We start from the raw sequence: 23,525 nt of genomic DNA, 5'->3' as shown, positions 1-23,525 counted from the left end.
GTTTATCTGCTGACAGGCGGCTGAGAGCAAATGTACCAGTACACCAAAAGTACATTGATGGCAAAAGCTGTGGTGATGTTTCAGTCTGGACCAAGGTTGTGAACCAGCCGACAAGCTAACGTCATCGCTGGAGTCACGCGGATACACTCACTAACTAATAACTTTTCTACAGTGTCAATAGTGAGATTAAAAAGTAGACGATAACAGACATGTAAATCAATGACTCTGACAGGTACACGGTAAACATTCCGTTTATTTTTTTTAGCAGTACTGAAACATACTAACATGCAGGCGAGTCGTCATCTCAAGTAGGGCTCATACAAGGAGCCTTGTCGCAGCAGGGTTCCTGCTGATGCCAGCAGAGTCAAAGGAACATGTCTTCAAAGTACTCATCAAACTCCTCCTCCCTAAACAGACAAACAAAATCATAGAAATGTTAGTTCCTGTCACGCAGTGCTCGCAAGGTAAATGCTTTCTTTGGGTGTCCCCTGAGTAGCTCTGGCAGTTACAATGCTTTCCCCCCCCCCCCATTTCATTTACATTTTATGTAAGCTCCAGAAATTATTAAAAGATGAGGAGTACTAACATCAGTAACAGGAACAAACAGGTACCTAATTTACCCAGCATCTTTGGTAAATCTAACAAAGTAGGACATGTGGATGTAAAGCATTTCTTTGTTTTTCATGATATGTTAGTTTAGATATTTTAGTGTTGTATATGGATATATTATATATTATAATTCTGTAATTTGTAGTCAGGACAGCTGGTTATTATTGAGTGTGGTTTGTCTTGAGAAATGGCCAATTTTACTGTTAATCTTTTCAATCAGTTCTCTAGGCAGAAAATCTAATATCATGAGTAGCATGACAGGAGAAGGCGAAAGGTTTAGTGTCTTCCCTGGCAGTTCAGAACAGCTTTGGGCTATATACAGAGCAGTAACCTATGTAGGTTAAGTGGTAAAGACAGCCTGTGATGGCTTTGCACCAACTTACTGGGCGTTATTTAATATGAACATCAGCTATTGCCCTCACCTTGACTTCTCCTCCACTGCAGGGGCTGGTCCTCGCCAGTGGTCGGCTTCAGATTGGCCCTCTGGCTCATCTTCGGCTTCAGAATCTCGAATGAGACAGTGAGAGAGAGAGAGAGGAAGAGAGAGAGGTGCCAGTCACGCTTCCAGGAAGTAAAAACTAGGTCGACCAATAACCCTCATTTGGGCAGAAACAGTGACAGCCTCTTGTGGCAGTAATTCATTTCACTGGCTCTTTAGTTGAATTGTAAAACTGGAATAGGACAACACCGGTGCACGTCTAGCTGCCAAACTCCCAAACTACAGTGAAACAGAAAATAAATCTACTAGTTGCATTGTGTATTTATGAATGAATGAATGCAGCAAAGTTCTGCATTTGTTTAGAAACAAGGTTTGGTTGATAGTGATCATATTTAGTGTTTCCAACCTCTCAAAACTCTTGTTTCCCTGTGGTTCTGATGGTTTGTAGATAGTCAGATACTTCCTGAATGCACTGCTCACTAATAAGTCAATAAACATCACATTCTAGGACTCCTACATTTGATCAAGTTTGTAAGTGCGTAAGACTGACACAAAGACAAGTGTGTGAGACTGATTGAAGGTGTTATTCACCTTATAAATAAAATACAGTGCATGCTGGACTCAGTCATATAACCTCTGAAAGACTGCTTGTTTTTGTGTACACCCATCCAACTATCCATCCAGAACCCAGAGCAAACAAAGCATGAGCACAGGGGCAAAGAGATACAGTAATTCATTTAACTTTGCTCACAGAAAGGAGAAAAAGCAAAGCAGTTGAGAGAGGAATGAGGAGAAAGACAGCCGGGGAAAAATAGGCCTGCTGTCAGCCTATTACTTTTAAATATAGGGACAATGGATGTGTGTTCAGAGAGCGGTGCCGTTTTCACTCCCGAGGTTTGGAGGAGTGCCACAGCCCGGAGGCCGAGGGGAGTAGATCATAAACTGTCCACTGTGTGGGTTATTTTCAAATGTAAGAGGTATGCTAGGTATGGAGGTGTGGTGGTGTGTGAGGGATTTCCATTGTTACCTTTGTCAGAGTTCGGCGATTCTTCTGAGCTGCTCGAAGAGGCAGAGCGATCTGCAGAGAAACAAAAAGAGAGTCAAAAACTAAGGTGAGTTTAAAGCAAAAGGGAGTTCTTGGAAAATAATATTGTCAAGCAAATGTCAGAAAATGAAAAATGGGAATGATATCAATTCCAAGAACAAAACATAAACAAAGCTACTCCCACAGGCTGGTCCCATCTGATAAGATTACTGTTCTAATTAATGGGACAGTTTAAGAGGAGTCTCACCTCTGCGCCGCTTACGTTTGTCTTTGTGTTTGTGCTTCTTGGAGTGTGAAGACAATCTCTTCCTCTTTTTCGTCTTCTTCTGTGGTGGCTTCTGGTTCTCTTCTGATAACCTTTCAGTCTTTGTCTTTGCTTTCACCTCTTTTCTCCTGCAGACACATGCAGTAAGCAAACTGTATTCACACTATAAAGCAGACCAGTTATTCATGAACGCTTCATGATCAAAGCCAAAGCTAAATCTTTCAAAGGGTAGAGAGTTTTTATGTAATATGATATGCAGAACTGTTGAAAAGCATGACATCACACATCTAACACTTGGCTAATGCTGTGTTAAACCTATGGGTACTAGAGACTTCCACCCTTACCCCTTCTCTAGGTACTTTATTACATAAAGTTGTGTCAAAAAAGTTGTAATAAAATCATGACACTCAGGCTGGTAAAGCAGACAGAGAGGAGACTGAATTCTAAACCACCACATGCTACAAAACAATGTGTGCTGACTGTCCATCGTGACCTGCCCTGCTTGTAGCAGAAGAGTGCACTCACTCTCCACAATCTTTAAAATCGATCACTGTGTGCAAAAAGATCTCCATTTTTAATGCGCAATACCTCAAGTGTAAAAGGTAACTTACTTGTGATGGTAGTTCAGTTTGAAAGAGCATTCGGGGCACAGTCCTAGAAGAGAAACAACACAGTATCATTATCACCAGATCTCTGCTACACTCTGCTACTCTCTGACATGTTCTGTCCAGCGCTTCAGGTAGCCATTATAAAATTACAGTACATAAACGTGATTCAAAACTTTCTCATAAAGCAGAAATACTTGAAATGCAGTGTATTTCAATGACTACATGTATGGCACACATGTCTATATTGTATGAGGTAAAATATGCTGAAATTAACATTTATTTGAATTTTCTTTCAACTGAGATCTTTTAGTGGGAATTTCATGTCCATAACATGAATAAATTATTTGTGTATAAACTGAAGAGAAGGCAGCCAAGGAAAGAACCCTGTGGAACTCCTGTTTAATTCTCAAAGAAGGATGAGGACTATTGCATATGATGCAAAAGTAAAGATTGAGATTTCTGTAACCCCACTAGACTACAAGGCCTTATACATGTGCACACACTTTTCCTAAGAATGAAAGAAAGATCATTTGTCACTTACTAAGTTTGACCAACGCATTCCGCTTCTCGCCATGTTCCACATACGCAAAATTCACCTCCCAGCTTTTCAGGCCTTCCTGCTTCTCACACCGTTTATTTCCACACTGGAATTGACCTAGAAGACCAGACAGGTTATGTACTATATGCAGTACATACAAACAAACGTGTACATTCCAATCACGTTGACTTTCATGTTGAGTCTTCGCTCTAATTCACAGCAATTTACAATTTACATAAGAAAGGCATTTCATAGCTGTTGATTATTCATTAGTAATAAGTAATATTAAACAAACCACAGAGACTTGAAATTAAATGTACAAATATTTGTGTGTGTAAACTATTATTATGTACAGAAATATTTTTTTCAGGCTTGAGAAATGAATTCAAATCACCAAATGCTTTGAATTCAGGCTCCAAACCACACTAGTCTATCTCTTCACCCCACCCTTCTTATCCCACTGCTCTTTCTCATCTACCTTTTTTTTCACCTTGCCTCATCCCCTAAGGCCTCCCTCTAGCCGCTGCACAGCCTGCCTATTATCCCCAGAGGAGCTTAAGGTGGTACTGATCTGGTCTCTGGGGTTCCTCCAGATTGTAGTAAAGAGAGCAAATGCGTCAGAGCAGTCCGTTTTTGGCACACGGATGAGAAATGCTCCTTACTCTGTGAGTGGAAAGTAATGCCTGCCCTCACCCGCCTGAGATCAAGATTGTACACATTCAGATGAGGTGACTCTGGCCATCATGGCTTCAGGCCACTTGGACCGTAAGGCAGACTTTCTTTTCACATGCTGTATTAGATTAAGGTCCTATGACGTCAGCTAAAAAAGACACTTCTGGCTCGGTTCCTGCATTGTGATGAGGTTGACTTGGTTTCATTGGGAGGGCCTGATATCATATTCGATTAAGTAAAAGAAATACAAAGGAATATGAGTTTATAGATTAAATTAAATAGAGACGGTCAATATGTCAATGGAGCTCTGAAATAAAGTTATAAGATGCATTTTTATTAAATTTTCTGCACTAAAAGATGTCACATGGGTATTCTTTTTTATTTTTTATTTTTTTACAACCAGTGAATTTGCCTGCCACAAATCATAGAACTATTTCCTTGATTCTCGGCGATCATCAAACTCTGAATGGCTCAACAAAAAGCAACTTAAACAGTACTGGCTGGCACTAGCATGAGACTCCGAATCAATCCACTTTGCTCCACCCCGCGCTCCCTCTTGCTGCCCTGCAGTGCTATGATCTGCTTTACTCCAGCATCCTCTGTCCAGAGCTTCAGGGAGTCCTCATTATGAAATTACAATAAAGGAGAATACTCATATTTCTAGTAAAAAAAAAACACCCTGTATTTTTAACAACACTGGCTTTGAGGCAAATGCTAATGGCATGTTTACTGTGTTCACCGCTACAGCATGCTAAGATTTGCTAATTTGCACCAAATGCAAATTACAGGTGAGCTGAGGGGAATAGCATTAGGTTTAACCTAATGATGGCACTATATAGAAGTCATAAGCTCAGCACATTTCATCCACACATTTTTGGTATGCCTATACCAATACTAAGACCAAAGTGGTGGACTAATTGATCAACGAATATTGTTATACTGATACTATTGATACAAATCAACCAATTACCAATTAAAAACACTTTTTAGAAGGCAGCTACTGTGCATTTAGGCCTTACGATCACCTACCTCATTTAAAAAGTCTTACAACTTACAATTTCTCAGCAAATCCCTGATGACCGGTCCTTTCCAAGCTTTATGGCACTATGTGGGTGTGACTTGGGTCAGGGCCATTTCTCAACTCTGTGCAAACATGACGCCATGAGAAGCGATTTGTGCTGCAGAGACCTGGGAGAATCCTTTCCTGGTCGTGTCTCACCATCATCGCTGATGTCAATTACAACACTAAAATCCCTCCCATGGTATCTTAATCACTCCATTATGCATGCATACCAACTAAACAATCAAATATCCACTGTAAGAACACACACACAAGCACACACTAGCTTTTATCTCTGAAGAAAAGGAGGGAAAGTTTGTGCTGTGCTTATACAAAACGGAGCGCCCTTGAATAAGGTACTGAATCCCCTCGCTGATGCAGAGAAGCAGCTCAGTGTCAAATATAAAAGAACGTGATATATTCGAAGGTTACAACATGGAGAATGTGAATGTGTCTGACCCTGCAGCTATTCAAAAGCATAACTCTGGCAGAGTGGAGTCAATGAAAATCAGTTTCTAGGCAACATCTTTGACAAAAATCAAGGTCAGAAAACAATTCTTCACTTATTTCTGATCGTTTTCAGCCTTCAGGCCCCACAATTTCCCAAATGAAAGCTAATAAGCACCACTTTAATCACAGGGTGCGGTGCTTGGCAGGAAGAGTTTTACAACAGGGCAACAATGAGCCTGGCTGCTTTATAAAACAAGCTTTACACAACAGCTCCTGAGCAGGTTAGAAGTTTCAGAAAAAAACGGATTTCCCGTGTGTTTTGTTGACATGTCGAGTATCATCACATAACAGCTGGGCCACACGTGCTCCTTGAAAGAGCTGGCACTAGGTTGGCTGAGTAAACCCGTTTAAGGAGGAAACTCCTGTCCTCCTACGTCAATGGTTACTAATACCACCAGCCAGCAGCCTGAGATCAAGAAGGATACACCACAGGACAGATGGCTGGATGATTAACGTTCCCCGGATGACGTTGCAAGGCAGTGAACTGGGCCAAACCTCTTTTACTTTTTACTTTTGAATCCGTTAAACTAATAAAAGTTCACAAAGTTTCTTTTTTTTGTGTGTGAAAATGTAATTTAACATGCATAATTAAACTTAATGGGGTATTCTGACTCGGCTACTGACATTAGAACAGTCATGTCATCTGTAAACACTTGTTATCAATTAAATTGTTAACAAATTGTTAGTTAGTTACCTTTATGTGCAGGACTATTCTGGTCTTGCCAGGGAACCAGAAAGTGAATTTAAACAGTAATGACAAATCACTAAGGTTGATTACTACACTTATTGTGTGCTTTAAATTAACAGGACATTAATTAATTGGGTGTACAGGTGCTGGTAGGTGAGTTTTGTTACTCACGAGCCTCCACTGCTGGCTATCGAGTATTGTAAGTGCAGAATGTTAGGACTCTGCTCACCGGTACTGACTGAGTCTGTCAGATTGCTATATTCATGTGCAATAGCTATTGATCTTGTGCATTCAGTGCTGCTATCCAGCCAACTCTTGATCTTCACCCCCCTCTAACCCCACCTCTCCTTGTGTCGACCATCTTTAATAAATTCTGAGTCGGTGAGAAACACTGAATGATCAACACTCACTGCTTCAGACAGATTTTTTTTTTATATTGGCATACATATTATATGTAAGCAAAGGAGTGCTTCTCTGACCACACACTCCCATCTCTGATTCTGGAACAGATTTTGACTTTTTATGTCTTTCACATCGACAAGTAGACCACACTGCTGACATCAAGTTCAACACTAATTCTGTTTTGCAACTATCATTTATTTCATAGCAGGCTGAGATGCTAGATGAAGTGCAACACATCTGTCTGCTACCTCTAACACTTAAAATACACTCAATTAGGTCTCTGAAACGGATGTATTTTGTGTGGCAAGACTTAGACCAGCAGGATACCCTTACAAGTGCAAACCCTGACTATATTGTAGCACAGGCCAGACTAAAGCAATCATTTGAAGCAACCGAAATGATCACACCTTTAAATTGGTCCGTCACTTTCACTTAAGTGAAAACAGAAATTTAAGGAAAGCTCCCAGGAGGTAATAGGATGTGACAATATTCTCAATCATTTGTTAGTGAACTAAATGCAACATATACACCTGACAAATAAGTCTAAGGACAGAGCAGTGGAAGGATCGGACAGATAGACAGAAGAAAATGCAAGCAAGAGCAGGCTGAAATAAGTTTAAATATTGTATGATGTAAAAAGAGAAATGTAAAAAAATATGAAGAAATAATGAAAAGAAAAAGAAACTATGATGTTTCACTGCAGTCTTAAAGTGGCCTAACATGTCAGCTAACAGGGTGATTTACACAGAGGCAGCAAAAGTGGGTCAAACCTGATTGCTGCGCTGTAAGTGAGCATGTGGTGGAAAACAACAAAATATTTTTGACATGTCAGGACAGGAAAGTCACATGAGCTAAGCCAAGACCTTTGACTTTTACCCGATTTAAGACCTGAAGCTCAATTTATACCTAGAGGGAAGATTCACAGGAAAACGTGACATAGAATGAAGCATCTGTATGCATTACACTCCACATGTACATCAGCTCCAGCATAAAAGACTCTCAAGACACATTTTCATATTCAGTCTGATCATTCAGTGAGGGATTTTAAAAACATGACCCGCATACTGACATTTCATGGAAGGCAAAGATGATATTTGGCAAAATACTTCCATAATAGCTTTCGGGGGTTTTAGGGTTGATGTGCAATGTGAGCAGTGCACAAGATATAGTTTCAATTTACTGACTTAAAGGTGTCCTGTGGAGTTTTTGACTACTATGGAGCAATCATTTCACAAATGTGTTGGTGTTGTACAAGTGTACAAAAGAAAGCATGTACACACAGACAAACTTGACGAGTTAGCAAGATGGATAGTACAAGTACAAAGGATTTAAAAATCAGCAAGCAAGGAAAAACATGTTCAACACATTTCTTAGACCTCAAGAATGCACAAGTGATCCCAAGTTTGTTTAGAAAACCAACACCAAGAACCTTTCAGGTCTGTTTATGAGATCTGTGTAGGTTTGCTGGTATTTGACTGGAAGAAACTGTGAATTTTTGAGAGGAATGAATATTTCTGGACTCAACAAACAGGAGAAGGAGCAGCATGAAGTAATAGTAAGTCTCATCCTTCAAGAATTCTGGACGTTGCAGGTAAACTTAGGACTGCTCTCCTCTTCCTTGGGAATTTAAAAGAAAAGTATTTCAACCCCTAAAAGAAGTCAGGAGGATGCCTTTTTGGTAGTACACTGCACACTACTGCGTACCATATCACACCACGGCCATGAATAGCAGGGTCAGTGATTCTTGTAATCCACCTTGTGATCGGGCTAGGAGTGCTCAGCATTACCTAACACCAACATGACCTAAGTGCTCAATGCAGTGCTGTCTTATTTATCTGTAAGTGTGGCTTGAGTCTGGTCATTTGACAAGCACTACACCTGATACCCTGTATCAACCCTTAAACGTAATCAAATTTGAGTACACAGTCAATGCTAAACACAAATCCCCCACCTATAATCTGCAACATGAACACATTTAACTTTGATTTGGCACAAGTGTTTTCTCCACCTCTAAATTAGGATGTTTGGTCCACTTTACAGAATTAGATTAGTATTGATTTAATTGTGTGTTTGGTGTCCAGTGCTCTAAATAGTGCTTAAGAAGTATTTCTCTGGGAATCATCAATGTACACAAATCACCGATGTGACAGCTGAAGTCAAGTTCTGACCTGATCTAATCCCACTTCCTGTAGAGTTTTGCTACAAGGGGCGAGCTGTCAGAGACAAGGATTACCTCATCTTAATCAGGAACAATATATTGGCTTAGTCAGCTTTCTCAGACACACTGTTTATGTTTGTGAGGCTGTATTGATATCAGAATGAGTAAATTATTCAAATGTGAAATGTGCGCGTGTGTGTGTTTGTGTGACTGGTTATGTTAATGAGCCGGTGAGGCAGGTTTACCCTCTGTAAACTGCTGATACTGTCCTTCCTATAAATATCTGTCACAGTCACACTAAGGAGCCGCAGACAGAGAGGAGGCGCTCTACTAATCCTAAACATTTAATATACACTAATCATCAAAGCACTGCCAAACTGTTGAGATAGGCTCCGTGAGAAGTGCAAAGGTAAACCGAGGTTCTTCTTTGGGTGTGTCTAACATATGTGTGAATCAATAAATCAATTGATTATTGACTGGTTTGAACAGTCAAGGTTGGGAGCCACGAGTAAACAAGCTAATAAAAAGGAAACTCGAGTAAAAGGTCAGGACATTTAAAACGTTTGAAAAATCCCATTTGTAATGAAGTGTACCATGAGGAGAGATTTGTGTTGGCAAGTACCCACAATCCCTTACATACTGCTGTGCAATTTGTCTTTAGCTCTGTCGCCATCTAGTGGAGAAGGTTGAAAACTATTTTTGTCGGCACGTTAGAAGGAGAAATCATAGACATGGCCCAAATCTACACAACTATTGATTTCGTATTTTCGTCTTCCAGTATTGTTCTGGAGCTGTTTTACCACCACCCACAATTTATTTTAAGCTCCTTCATTTCCTCCGTGCATTGTAATGTTGGAGAACAGCATCCATCCGCAGCACACTCAGACTGACCAAATGGACCAAATATATCCATTGTCCAAGCATCCTTCACTGTGTCTCTAAATGTACATATTATGCTGCAAGCAGTATATGTACACTTACAGGAATGTATACTTTTAAATATAAGGATAACGTGCTATACTGTACCTTTGCCAGAGACAACTTCATTCTCAGTTCGCCAGCGAAATCCAAACTGTTGGGCACAGATTTGATAATATCCACGTAAATCACCAAAATCATTAAAAATGAAACAACCAGACACACAGCAAAACAGTTTACCCCATAAATAAAGCTGGAAAAACTCATCTAAAGCAACATAACCCAATAATTACCCAGGCTTTGTGTAGTGATTAGATTTCCCTTGCAATTGTTTGAAGTAAGTAGCAGCAGATATCTTCAAATTAATGTTCATTTACACCTTACTGTAAATGTCATCTTTGAGTGTGTGTGTGTGTGTGTATTTTATACTTGTATCTTCAGTCACTTGAATGAACAATCAATGTGGAAGGTGTGGTACTTTGTTGAAGCCGAGTGTGTTAGAAAGTGTGTTTTATATAGGGCACTGGCTCTGGCTGCGTGTGGATTAATCTATTTGCTGAGCATATTTACCTAGAAATGTGGGAATGACGCAACTCACCACTGCTTTTGTTATCATTAGGTACATCCACAAATCTGGATTTGTATTAATTCATGTAGGCCTTAAGTTGTCAGAAGTGGTTTCTGGTTTTTAACTATGTTGTCGCTAATAATTATGGATCAATCTGGATATTATGTGTCATATACAGTACATAAGTCATAGGTAGAGTAAGTAAACGTCACAGTCTGAGATGTCATCAGTTTGACAGAAAAAAGTGTGCAGCTCAGAGCTAAAAGCACACTGCTCTCTGGTTTAACATACTGTCAGTTTTACAGCTTTGGATTCAGACCAGAATGGCCCTGTGGTCACTAGAGACAAAGCACGGTGCCAAAACACATCATACTCCCAACTTCTATCTAAAGTGGACCAGTGGTGGTGGAGATTATTGTCTGAGTTATGGCATTTTACCCTTTGTTCAAGGCCCCACCACTGGGACAATTGGTGTCATTTTGGAGAGCAGTGCAAAAATTAATCATCCTGCCAATGGCTGTCAGCCTTCTGTGCAGTCTGTAGGTACCTTATGAGAACTTATGTTTTACTTGAAACTTTGCTTAGCTGCTACAACATCCCAATTTTTATATATAAATTACATGGATTTATATAATATAGATTCTGTCATACTGCTATAAGAGCATCCCTCACTCAAACTCTTAATAACACGGCAAAGACAGACAAAATCTACAACAAACCTTACCTAAACTAAACTTTTACTAAGGTCACAACAAATTTTAAGATACTATTTTCAAAATACCAACCAGGACAGGAGTCACCTGCTGTCACACTATTGATTTGAACCTAATGCCTCCTGTTCAAATCAATCAATCAATAAATCAATTCATTCATTTATCTCGCCTTGTTTTCCTTGTATCTGCTGAGGTCAGCGATGCAGTACTCTTTAAACAGCTTGTCATAATACTTCTTGGCAAGTTCTTTTTCCCTGGAACAGAAAAGATTAAGAGTATATATATTTCCATTTTAGTAGACAACAGAACAACGTATTAATAGTTAACTACAGAAGATCACCATGTCATGTCGTCCTCATCCTCGTCCCTCCAGAGGAAGCGATGATTCTCACGCAGCACATCTGTATCTGTTTTGTCTTTGACTCTGTGGGGAAATAAAAGTTGGAGCAAAAGCACATGACACATGGATAAATACAAAAACTACATAAAAATTCCTCGTTATAAATTGTAATTAAATATATATTTGAATGACAACAATACATCTGCTAGGGTTAACATATTCATATATTCATGGTTTTATCCTTGAGTGACAATAGATGACAAGCTTGACTGTGAGACACAATGCTTACGCTGAACGTTTGAAGTCGACCATCTGTCCCCCATAATAAAGTATGTAATCACCTACAAATTTCTTATGTCGTTCAAACTGTGGACATCTGGTTAAGGTCAGTCTCTTTTTGAATGTTATCTTTTGCACTGTGAACTGAAATCATGAAATTAGCATACAGGATAGTTATATAGTTTTAAATATTAGTAAACTAGTTAAATTTTATGCTAAAATCATTAAAAGACACAAAGAAAAAAAAGGAAGGTAAGGTACGTTTAAAAAAGGATACAGCATTCATTGATATAAGGTGGGCTCGTCTGTTCCTGGCTTCCTCTCTGAAATATACAAGTATAAAAAAAACTATTAATAATAATGTTGACAGCACATTTATCACTTAAGACATTCATCAATGTGAACACAAAATAGTTTGCTGCTTAAGTGAGAGACATGAACACAAGAGGGAAAGCAGTAAAATAGAAAAGAGCTACAGTATGGTCTAATCTTGTTTTATATGAAGCATAAATCAATAAATCTTCTCTGGTTGGTAATGTAAGGATAATAGGAATTTAAATTGGCAGCATGATGGGTTCTCAAACATGGAAATGAAAATTAGACTTTTATCATTTAACTTTGTTATATATCACGAGCACACAAATTGCACATGAAATTTCAATTTGATTGAATGATTTCATTTTAACACAGGCAATTCTTGTATATTATCCAAATTGACATTAATCGCAACGTGATTAACAACGCAGCATAATGCATGTGGCGAAAAAAGGAATAATGCTCATTTTGTGAAGGGGAATTAAAATACATGATGAATGTGACACAATCTGCCATAATTAAACATAAAATATAATGAAAGACAAAATGACTCATGTATTAAAACGTGATTGATTGTACATTACCTGTCCAGTTCATTAGAGTGTAAACTCCGGTGAGCTACCTGAGAGTGCCGACCCTTCTGGAAAGGCTTCTGTAGGATCTCTTCCTCATGTTTTCTTTAAAAAAATAAAAAAGGAGACAATGTTTAATAAAACTACAGTATTGTTTAGCATACACACACTATCCTCTGAACAGCCAGCTGTAGTGGTGATCATAATGTAATTCTGTAGTCTCCAATTTTACCTTTTAAGGCCTCTCTCTGAGGACTCTCCCTGCCCCTCATCATCACTGAAGTCAGAGTCATAACCGCCTCCTCCGTGCACCTGAGAAAAAACAGGAACTCATTTGTGTTTGTTGGATGGTAGTGGATCATAGATGTTGCACTACGATATATATTTAATGCCAATATACTTAACAAATGGGGGAAATGCACAGTAATGTGACATACTAAGTTAGTCAGAGTAACTTTAAACTGTGTAAGTTCAGGTTATGACTGACAATACAATAAACACTGTTTACTAAACACTATTTGTGTCTAATTAAATTGGCTAAAAATTAGTATAGTCTTCTGCTGTATGAATGAACAGACCAAAAGAAATATTACATAGGCTAACGGCTAAAAGATGTAACTACACAGATGCACACAGACATACGGGTGTTAATGTATAGAGGCACAATTGTTATTCACTTTAAGGAAACACTAAGTAAAACATCCTAAAGGCGCTTTACGTTTTAATGTAACATAACATCGTCCAGTGGCGACTTTAGATTATTTTTAGTGGTGCTCAAGCAGCACCTAGCTAACGTTAGCTGGTGAAATAAGTTGTCTACCTGTTTTCAACCGAGTAACGCTACCTAATGTTTAGGTTAATGCTTCATGCTATCTGGCTAATAAATAACAAAGACATGAAACACTATATAGTAGACTTAAATACAGAATTACACACCTTGACAAGATTATCCATGTGTTTCTTCACTTTAATTTCCAGCAACGGCTTCCCAATGTTTACAAAATGTAGAGTACGTCGCCGGATTGTGGCGTCACGTAGAAAAAAAACGCGGAATGATGACGTGTAGTCTAACTTGATAAAGAGAGAATGAAAATAAGTCTTTATATCATTTTGCATGGATTTAATTACACATGTCGGGGCTACTTTGTGATTACAACCAAGCACAAAACATGGTCTTATCTGCTTAGAAAAGTAATGTCAGAATACGACATTAATGTTTTGCATTTTTGGAACAAATTGTCTAATTACAATAGTGATTAATTAGATGATCATGTCCATGGAGCAGCCCATGAGGATTCATATCGTGTGAATTGTAGATGGAGAATAAAGAGGGTATTATGCTGCTTGGATGTTTGAAACCTTGGGTTATTAGAGGTGGCAGAGGTGAAAAGTTCGCCTCCGTCTAGGAACAAAACTCTAGTGTTTCATAACTTTTTTTTTTTACAAACCACTGAACTGAACAAAGGAGTGAGTGGGCTGAAGAAAGAGAGGAAGTTATATAGAGACAAATGCTTTAAAGAGTATGAATAGACTGACCCCCATGAAAGAAAAATGTGGGCTATTAAATATTTATGAAATTCGGTGCTGTGTTATCGTATTATGTATTCTGCATTACACAGTCCTCATCATTATCACAGCCTGAGACAAGGTTATGTAGGAGTTAAAAAAGAAAAACATTTTATTAATCCCATTTTTTTTATAACAAGTGTTCTCTAGAGGTTTACTTTACCAAACGTGCCTTATACCATAAAGCCACTGAGCTGATAATTCATTTTAAAGTCCCCTCTTCTTTTTTTTTTTTTTTTTTTCAGTTAATGTCATCATTATGCCAAAGCAGGGAAGAAAAGAGGCAGCATTTGAATGAGTGAGGCAGGTGCATTTGCACAGAGCCTCATGAATAGCCGCTTCCCATTAGCCATGCACGGCTCTGAAGCGCGCATAAATAATAGCTGACACTGCTGATAAAAAAAAAAAAAGCGCACCTTGGGGCCTCTCCCCCTCTCTTAACCCAATCTCTGTCTTTATTTCCCCTTTTTCTTTTTCTCTCAAAGGGAAATTACGCGGTTTTTTTTTTTCCTTTTCACTTCTGTACAATTGAGTCTACGAGACAACTTCTTTGTAAGCAGCACCCTAATTAGAAATAGAGCATTTCTTTTGCAGCGTGTTTAATTTGCGAGATCATGACACACACACACGCACACACACACACGCACGCACACACACACACACAAAAAAAATCTGAGACTGTTTGCTGTCCCGTCTGTCCCGCATTTGTAATCCTGCGCCCTGCAGAACGAATCCACTGGACTGGTGCCTTCCTATTGAGACGCAAGAGGCATAGACACAAGCCTGCATCGAAGCGCAATCTATTATTAAAGCAAACAAGACAGAGACAGACAGACATACAACTAAATCAGAAAACGTTACTAAATACTCCTCGTGGATTTTGCCGGGAAGTTGCATGTGGAGGACTGATAGTCCTCGGCCGGGACAGAAGGAATGGGACACCCGGGCAGAGCAGTGAGGGGATGGAGAGGATGGACGCTCCTGGTTTGGGTCGCCGCTGTCAGCTTGGTTTTAGCAGACGCACGGAGAGTGAGGCAGCCCAGATGCCCCACTGGATGTACCTGCACCAAAGATAATGCCCTGTGTGAGAATGCCCGATCTGTGCCTCACAGTTTCCCCACCGACGTCGTGTCACTGTGAGTGGTGGTGCTGCTGCTGAACACATTTGATGTCATTGTGCCATTTATTGTGTCATTTATATGATAGATTCTAGGGGATTCCCATGAAAATGCACTGTTTTACATGTGTATATATACATCTTATCTTGATCATATTTTCTACTAAATTCCTCTTTAATGTATGTTTTTGATCCGTTCAGATCTTTTGTCAAATCTGGATTTAATGAAATCACTGGAGGAAGCTTTGTTCACACGCCTGCTCTGCAACTGCTGTGAGTAACTATCTATCTATCTATCTATCTATCTATCTATCTATCTATCTATCTATCTATCTATCTATCTATCTATCTATCTATCTATCTGTCTGTGCAGCATTAAACAATGAAGCCTGGTGTCCCTAGAGGGCTTGCATAGAGGCTGATATGCAGATTTAAGGGGGGATTCTCTGTAATGGTGTCAGGATTATGCAACACACCACATGGCTACAGAACAGCACGGGCTGGGGAGAGAGGAGGTATGTGTGTGTGTGTGCTGGGCAGAGACTGAGAGGAAGAGAAATATAATAATGAACGCGTTCTTAAGATGATACAGGGAGGGGCTTACAGAAACAGTACAACAGTACCAGTATTAGTTTACCTAATGGCATGCAATATTAAATGAGGAGAGGAGAGGAGCTCTGGTGGTCCCCCAGCAGAGCTCTAAACTATAGCAGTATAACTAAGAATGAATCCGTCTGGATGTGAATTAACTCAAATGTAGGAGGTAGTCTCATGGGTGTCAGACTATGTCTGACTAGAAGGTAAATTAAAGTTCAGCTATTATTTTCATGCTGAGGTAATTGAATAACCCCTCAAGTTCTCATAATCAATATGTTTTTGTTGCAGGCTATTTTCACATTACTGGTTTTAAGGGTGACTCTGAAACATGTGGGAGGAGGCAACCATTTTTCTCTTTCATTCATTTCATGAAAAGCACGTAGGAGTGAGCTGCTTCCTTCATTTCATTCATTCTTGAACCACTCTCTGTGGGCACAAATGCAGAATGAGTCTGTTGTCTGTTACAGTAACTCTTTTTTTTTCTGTTTTGGTCGTAGTCATCTAAAAAAGTTTGGAAATACATCTCCAAGTATTGTGTACCTACACATATACTTTCATAGGTATATTGTACACAGTATATACTCTTACGAAGAATAACTGTGAAATCTTTTTTTGTTTCTCATTTGTTTGTACAGATTGTTCACAGCAAACTCACTCGACCTCATTGATGAAGATGCATTCCTAGGTTTACCACATCTTGAATATCTGTAAGTATTTATCTTTAATGGATGTTAAATATATTCTGTGTTATGCAATATGCAAACTGTTTCCCCATTGCAGGCACACAGACACTGTAAGTTGTTTATTGTACTGTTCTAGTGTAGTATCAACTGATACTGTGCGTATACCAGCGAGCATCAATCAAACGATTAAACTGTGGCACAACAGTCAAAATATGCATGTGTCAGTTATCAAAGTCTGGTGTAATTCCTCTTCCACCATCAACCAAAGCAGAAATGTAAATCCTGTATTTAACTGTAGTTAAGTGTAAGTAAGTATTATATGCAAATATCTCACAAATACTAATGATATACACCTCATTCACAGATTTATTGAAAATAACAAGATTGCATCCATATCCCCATATGCTTTCCGGGGCCTTAAAGCACTGATACATCTGTAAGTATCGTTTCTTTTCCTCCCTGTCTTTCTTCCTATTGTATTATCTCCCTTATTCCAATACAAGCAGGAGCACTGACAGTATGTGACACCTTTAGCCAGCAAGGTTACTGGCTGAAGGTGTCATCTGGATCACGTTGCTAAAGGACAGATCGTGACGCCACTAGATGCTACATTGCTTTAGCAGAGTTGTTGTCCGTGCTTTAAATGTACATGCAAAAAGTCAAAGTTGCAATATGATTAGGAGACCAGTATCTTCTGTAGACTGCTGTGGGTTCTATTGTGCTATTGAAAAGTAAATTAGAGTGTAAATCTATGTTTATGGTATTTAGGTGTTAAGATAGCAGTTCATAAATGATATAAAGAAATTATGTAATACAGGAAACACCAGTTTGTAAACACTAGCTCACCTTCCTGAACTGCAATGCTTGCCAAAAGATAGTTGAGAACATGAGTGACCTGTAGGTCAACACTAAATATAACTGTACTGTAACCTCAAACCAAATGACCAAATGACCTATAGTCTGTTCCCGAGTCCCAGTTTAACTCTGACACGTTTTACGTTTGTGCCGGGAGGTGCAGCCAGCTGACTGCATGCTTGGGTTTCTTGTCGTGTATGACCTGATGTATAAGTGGATGACTTTCAACTTAGCCGCATCATGTTTTCACATTTAGGAAATACAGAGTACTATAGTCTAGGGTCATTGGAGTTGTGAACAGATACAAATGTCAACTTAGATTAACCAGTGTTTCCAACACAAGTCATGTTGACGTGTTCCCATCCTGTTCCATGGATAGATTCATTTGTTTTGTTGGAAAGTAAACAAAGTTTTATACAACGGATTATGAATAAATGCATTAGTAGAAGGCATTTTCAATGCATCATATACTGGAAACACATTAATAAATGGACCCTGCTGGAATTCTCCCCACCTTTTCTATCCCCGTCTGTCTGGAGAGAGCATTCTTGCACAAACTCAAAGGGCCTCTCTCCCCGGGAAAACCGACAGTCAAATAAATAATGCAGCACCCATGAATTACGCTGACATTTCACTCCATCTCTTACTGGTTGGGAGCTGAGGCTCTCACTCACAAAGGAGATGTGTCCTCAGTGCCTGTTTTTGCTGGTCGGTGTAAAATGCCTGGCAAAGACACAGTGTCATCCACTTGATGGCCTTGAGGCACTGGCCTTTGTTTGAGTTGCTTCAAAACATATCGTATCGAGAGGAGTCAGATGAGGTGGCTTGGGCATCTGTTTCGGATGCCCCCGGGACACCTCCCTGGGGAGGTGTTCCTGACATGTCCCTCCTGGAGGAGGCCCCAGGGAAGACCCAGGACACAGTGGAGGGACTATTTCTCTCAGTTAGCCGATGGATGGATGGTTTAAAAACAGTAAATAATGTTTTCAGTGAGCAGTATTAAGAGAATACAATCTTACTGTGGGCATCTCTGCTGTGGAGCAGTTGGGTGTAGAAACAACAGCTTGTTGCTCCTTTTCAAACTAATGCGGTCCCCTCTCTCTAATCAATTTGATTGCTCTGCCTTAATTAACTAATTGCTAATTCTTTCATCCCACTCCATTTCACTGCTTAGCCTTTCAAACACTTGTTACATGTTGTTCTATATTAGAGGAACATTGTCAGGGGATTGGCATTTTGATCTTTATTGCTTGTAATTATGTTGGTATAAGAGTTTGTTTAGGCTACTTTGACTAAAAGAACTTATGACAACCCTATAATACAGTCTAATGACTTCATGTCTACTGTCTGTAGATAAACAATCACTGTGTGTATTTTTTTTTTCCTTTTGTTGATTAGGAGTCTGGCTTACAACAACCTTGAGACTCTGCCCAAAGATGTTTTCAAGGGCATGGACGCTTTGACTAAAGTGTGAGTTTTCAGATACTACTGTATATACTCAGTAATACATTCTTCAACACGTGCATGTAATGGATGTATTATTAATCTGACCAGTATATTAATAGGGCCACGCTTAAAAAAAAAAGGAAAAGAGAATCTAAACATGAAACAGACGAACATAATGAGAAGGAAAGGAAGTAAGAATAAACAGAGGCATAGAATACGAGATCGTAGGCGACGCCATTCCTCGCTGAAAATGGAGAAAAGAAAAACAAAAGGAAGACCAACATCTCCCGGGGGTTTAGACACCAGTGTGAGTGTAAACAGTAAATAAGGTAATTTGAAAGATAGAAATTGGTTCCTGGCTTTGGTCACACAACAACAAACAGCTGAATGAATGCAGGTTACAGTGTGTGCAGGTGTGTTTGGATTCAGTTCGCACGACCAAGGCCAAGAACTAATCAGGTGAGAGTATGTAACAAGCTCAGACTACTCTGGAGACAGAGCACTTGTTGTGGCTTTGTTAACTTGAAGCCAAAATGCAACCAAGCAGGGGAGAGACATGGAGCAGTGAGCAGAAACTAAATAGAGAGCGGAAATAAGGAGCTTATGCTGTGTGTACGTAACATTTACCACATACACGTGGTAACCGTTTGTAATTTGTGTTTATCGTGATGACAAATTAATTAGATCTGATAACTGATGGTCTGCATGTTGCATCCATGCACGTAGGGACCTACGAGGCAACAACCTGATATGTGACTGTAAGCTGAAGTGGCTGGTGGAGTGGATGCACCAGACAAATGCCACCCTGGACCAGATCTACTGCAGCGGTCCACCCAGTCAACAGGGGAAGAAAATCAATGACCTCCTGCCACACTCTTTTGACTGCATCACAGCAGGTATCACATTTCCAGTGTCTGTCCACTTCGTATGGAGGAATTGTATCTACAACAACTCTCTGTACCCAGTTTAGCTGGCTTACCAGTTTCTTTCTTGTGTCTCCTTCCTGTCTTTACCAGTCATGGCTAAAATATGATGTGTTTCTTGCTATTTTAATGCTGAGAATAAATGCTGAACCGTGCATGCATCTGTTCATGGAAAAATTTGTCAATGAGGAAAACATGCTTGAGGATAAAAGACGGATTCGTTGTCATGTCGTACTTTACAGAGTTCGCCTCCTATCAGTCGCTGAAGTTCGAGTCTATTTCAGTGGAGGCCTTCACCTTTGGTAAAGATCAGTATGTTGTGTTTGCTCAACCTTTTGCTGGGACATGCAGCTTCCTGGAGTGGGATCATGTTGAGATGACCTTCCGAACTTATGACACTATTGAAAGTGAGTACATAAACAATTTGGAAGCATCGTCGGTGTTATGGAGGAATCCTGTGCCACTGTTTTCCACCACAAATGGCAATGTGCAATTGTTAACAGGCCAGAAATGAGAGGTATAATATGTTAATTGCATTACGTCAGCGTGGTTAAGTGCAATCAAAACAAATTGTTTCAGGCAATTACTTTAGAATTGAAGTATTATCGCCTTTTCTTTCTCCCTGCTTAGGCACCTCCACTGTGGTTTGCAAGCCCATGGTGATCAACAACCACCTCTTTGTCATAGTGGCGCAGTTATTTGCGGGCTCACACATTTACAAACGTGACACCTCCGCCAACAAGTTCATCAAGATCCAGGACATCGACATCTTGAAGATTCGCAAACCCAACGACATTGAGACCTTCGTGATTGATGGAGAGTCATTCTTTGTCATCGCTGACAGCTCTAAGGTTGCGTGTCTTTCCGTTTTCAGTGTACACTGTACTTAACTTTTAATAACACTGTTGTATTTGATTACACTCTTAGTATTCTTGTTGTAGTGTCTTTCCTGCATGCATTATGCGCCTCACTACATCACCACTCTTCCCACCATGTCAGCCAGTCTTTGTCTCTGGTGTCCTCCTCAGCAGCATGTTGTTTTACGCCTGCTTCTGCTGATTACCAAATGGTCGCATATGTGGCAACATATGCTTGGGGACACTCACACACACACAGACCACACACACACACACACACACACACACACACACACACATCTTTGACCTCATAATCTAAATATTGCCTGTTATTCTCTCTGTCCTTACAAATCAGTATTAGGCCCACAGTATAGGTACAGATGTGTAACAGTTGTTATATTAAGTGGTGCTTCGAATAAAATTAACTTTAGTTGTCATCCTGTGTGTGTTCTTCCCATAGGCTGGCTCAACAACAGTGTATAAATGGAATGGCAATGGCTTCTACTCCCACCAGTCACTCCATCCATGGTACCGGGACACAGATGTTGAATATTTGGAGATCTCCAACAAACCCCATCTGATTTTGTCCAGCAGCTCCCAGAGGCCTGTTGTGTATCAGTGGAACAGGAGCCAGAAGCAGTTTGACCGCAGGACAGATATACCAGATATGGAGGACGTCTTCTCCGCCAAACACTTTCGGGTCAAAGGTGAGAGCTGTGGCTTGTAGAGCAGCACACACACACACCCATAAGGTTCATCGTGCACTGACGAAAAAAATAAACATTGTCAGCACTTCTCTCTAATCATAATCATCATAGTGTAAAACTGGTGTGAGTCACTTTGTCATAACTCAGCCGTGACACGGCATAACTGACTGATTGAGCCACTTCTTAATAAAAGCTCTAAAAAAACAGTTTTTAATAACAAACTATGAAATATTCAGACTTACATAAACTGTCTATGTGATGGTTTCTATTTGAGATCCAGACTCAGTAGCTGAATGTGTAAACTAAACAGCCCCCTGAATCTTTGTCCTTTTCAAAGGTGATCTGTTTATATGCTTGACAAGATTCATTGGGGACTCCAAGGTGATGCGCTGGGACGGTGCCATGTTCAAGGAGGTCCAGACATTTCCTTCCCGTGGCTCCATGGTGTTCCAGCCGGTCTCCATCGGCAACTGGCAGTACGCCATCTTGGGCAGCGATTATTCACTGACGCAGGTCTACCAATGGGACACCAACAGGGGCCAGTTTGTCCCATCTCAGGAGCTGAATATCCAGGCACCTCGAGGATTTTCTCTGGTTTCCATTGACGACCGGGTGTTCCTTCTCGCATCCAGCTTCAAGGGAAAAACACAGATATATGAGCACCTCATGATCGATTTGAGCAATTAATCCAACCGTAAATTCAGGACAAATTATGTACATTACCATTCACGTGTTTTCCTCTGTGACTAGAATCCACCAGCAAGTCTCACCTACGTTTAAGAAAAGTACGTTTCAAGCAGAAGCTCTAACTAATTAAGAGATATTTGAAATGCAATTCAGGACCTTAGCATTAGGTTAGGTTGAGGTTAATGGGTGAAATTCTTATATAACATCATGACTGAATATATTTAGAGTGTTGACATCATTTCAGTCACATTAAAAATGTCTAATTCACAGTCCCTTAAGCCTGAGGTTTGGCAAATATGCTGCAACAGATTGTCCTTTATTTTCATCTTAATGCTCTACTATTTGCGAATGCCTTCTGCTCTATTTGAAAAATGAACTGACCATCTTTCAGGAAAACCAAACAATGAAATCCCAGCTTTTGTCTGGTTATTCAGCTCTGTACTTTCTGTAACAGGAATGTGATCAGAAATATTGTTATAAAAGCTAAATGGTGAATACGTCTTGAGAAAATGAGGCAAAATAAGTCCAGGTTGGTATGCACAGTTGTAGATGTTCTTTAATTTTTCGTTTATTTTAACTAAACAAGAAATTTTACTAAAAATAACTTCCTAAAAAGTCTCACCTACTCTTTACTGTACTGTAGTTGAACTCAACAAAGCTTTGTTAATGTTAGTGACTGTGGGGAGTCCCTGGCATTTCAATCTCACAAAGACGCTCGGTTGAATTGTGAGAAAGTCTGAGTTGTTATATACGTGTAGCTAGTAGAAGATGGACAATCTCCTAAATATGTGTGAATATTTTTTTTTTTTTCAAATTGAAATCTAATCTGAGTTAAATATTTAATAGCAACAGTGTAGTTAGTTAATTAGGTGTAGTCTTTGAGAGCAGTTGGGCAGCTTTACGCATCAAGAAGTGACCCCATTATATAAAATGAAGAATCCATTAAACGCAGTGAGAAATTGGGAGGGGGTATCTGCTCTGTCTACTTTCAGCTAAGCAAGACTGTATAGATGATACAGATGCTCATAGTGTCGATTCCTGATGAATGACTCGCTAGAAGCATCCCACTGTGTCACCCAGCCCTCTCTCTTTCACTGCACTCTTGCCCCTTTTCTCCCACATTGACAAAACCATTGTTGTCTCTTCAACTAAAAGCCTACCACTGTGCAGCACCTACTACCTGCACGTCCACACTGTACTCTTATTCTGACACAAAAGAAACTGTACATTGATAACAACTAACAAGTCCACTGACAACAGTTTGCCAAATATGATGTTTACGTTTTTTGCAATACCGTGTAAAGTAATTTATATATTGCTTTTGTATGTAGAGGGGACCACACTCTGTATTTTATCTTTTAGATATAGATTTAGTGTAGATATAAAAG

General features: G+C 39.7%; 2 protein-coding genes across 3 annotated transcripts; one reads left to right on the top strand and one right to left on the bottom strand.

The window, feature by feature from the left end:
- Window positions 1–233: 233 nt before the first annotated feature.
- Window positions 234–13,721, bottom strand: fra10ac1 (FRA10A associated CGG repeat 1). Of its 2 annotated transcripts, none has more exons than XM_026352116.1 (14): window positions 13,636–13,721; window positions 12,932–13,011; window positions 12,712–12,804; window positions 12,090–12,135; window positions 11,823–11,899; window positions 11,534–11,617; window positions 11,363–11,447; window positions 10,021–10,066; window positions 3,508–3,621; window positions 2,970–3,012; window positions 2,341–2,486; window positions 2,076–2,126; window positions 1,032–1,116; window positions 234–407 (listed from the first exon to the last, which is right to left on the bottom strand). In XM_026352116.1, exons 1-14 carry the CDS (start codon window positions 13,651–13,653, stop codon window positions 365–367), a joined length of 1,011 nt encoding a protein of 336 aa, XP_026207901.1. In that variant the 5' UTR covers window positions 13,654–13,721; the 3' UTR covers window positions 234–364. The 2 variants fall into 2 exon arrangements, with proteins under 2 accessions (XP_026207901.1, XP_026207902.1); XM_026352117.1 differs by having other exon boundaries at window positions 2,356–2,486.
- Window positions 13,722–15,045: 1,324 nt separating this feature from the next.
- lgi1b (leucine-rich, glioma inactivated 1b) lies at window positions 15,046–22,226 on the top strand. Its single transcript, XM_026351568.1, has 10 exons — window positions 15,046–15,401; window positions 15,584–15,655; window positions 16,615–16,686; window positions 17,027–17,098; window positions 18,916–18,987; window positions 19,690–19,859; window positions 20,129–20,293; window positions 20,517–20,737; window positions 21,204–21,450; window positions 21,788–22,226. The coding sequence occupies exons 1-10, from the start codon at window positions 15,199–15,201 to the stop codon at window positions 22,135–22,137; spliced, it is 1,644 nt and encodes a 547-aa protein (XP_026207353.1). The 5' UTR covers window positions 15,046–15,198; the 3' UTR covers window positions 22,138–22,226.
- The last annotated feature ends 1,299 nt before the right edge of the window (window positions 22,227–23,525 follow it).

This window comes from Anabas testudineus, chromosome 19 (assembly GCF_900324465.2).
Source record: "Anabas testudineus chromosome 19, fAnaTes1.2, whole genome shotgun sequence".
Lineage (NCBI taxonomy): Eukaryota > Metazoa > Chordata > Actinopteri > Anabantiformes > Anabantidae > Anabas > Anabas testudineus.
The sequence above is the reverse complement of the archived record's forward strand: the minus strand, read 5'-3'. Positions and strand labels throughout refer to the sequence as shown.

Excerpts from the sequence above, each read along its gene's own strand:
- fra10ac1 (XM_026352116.1), bottom strand. Across the intron at positions 3,013-3,507 it reads GAATGCGTTGGTCAAACTTA|GACTGTGCCCCGAATGCTCT; the intron begins GTAAGTGACAAA and ends TTTCTCTTCTAG. Across the intron at positions 1,117-2,075 it reads ATCGCCGAACTCTGACAAAG|ATTCTGAAGCCGAAGATGAG; the intron begins GTAACAATGGAA and ends GTCTCATTCGAG.
- lgi1b (XM_026351568.1), top strand. The coding sequence starts at position 15,199 with ATGGGACACCCGGGCAGAGCAGTGAGGGGATGGAGAGGATGGACGCTC. Across the intron at positions 15,656-16,614 it reads ACGCCTGCTCTGCAACTGCT|ATTGTTCACAGCAAACTCAC; the intron begins GTGAGTAACTAT and ends TTGTTTGTACAG. Across the intron at positions 21,451-21,787 it reads CAAACACTTTCGGGTCAAAG|GTGATCTGTTTATATGCTTG; the intron begins GTGAGAGCTGTG and ends TCCTTTTCAAAG.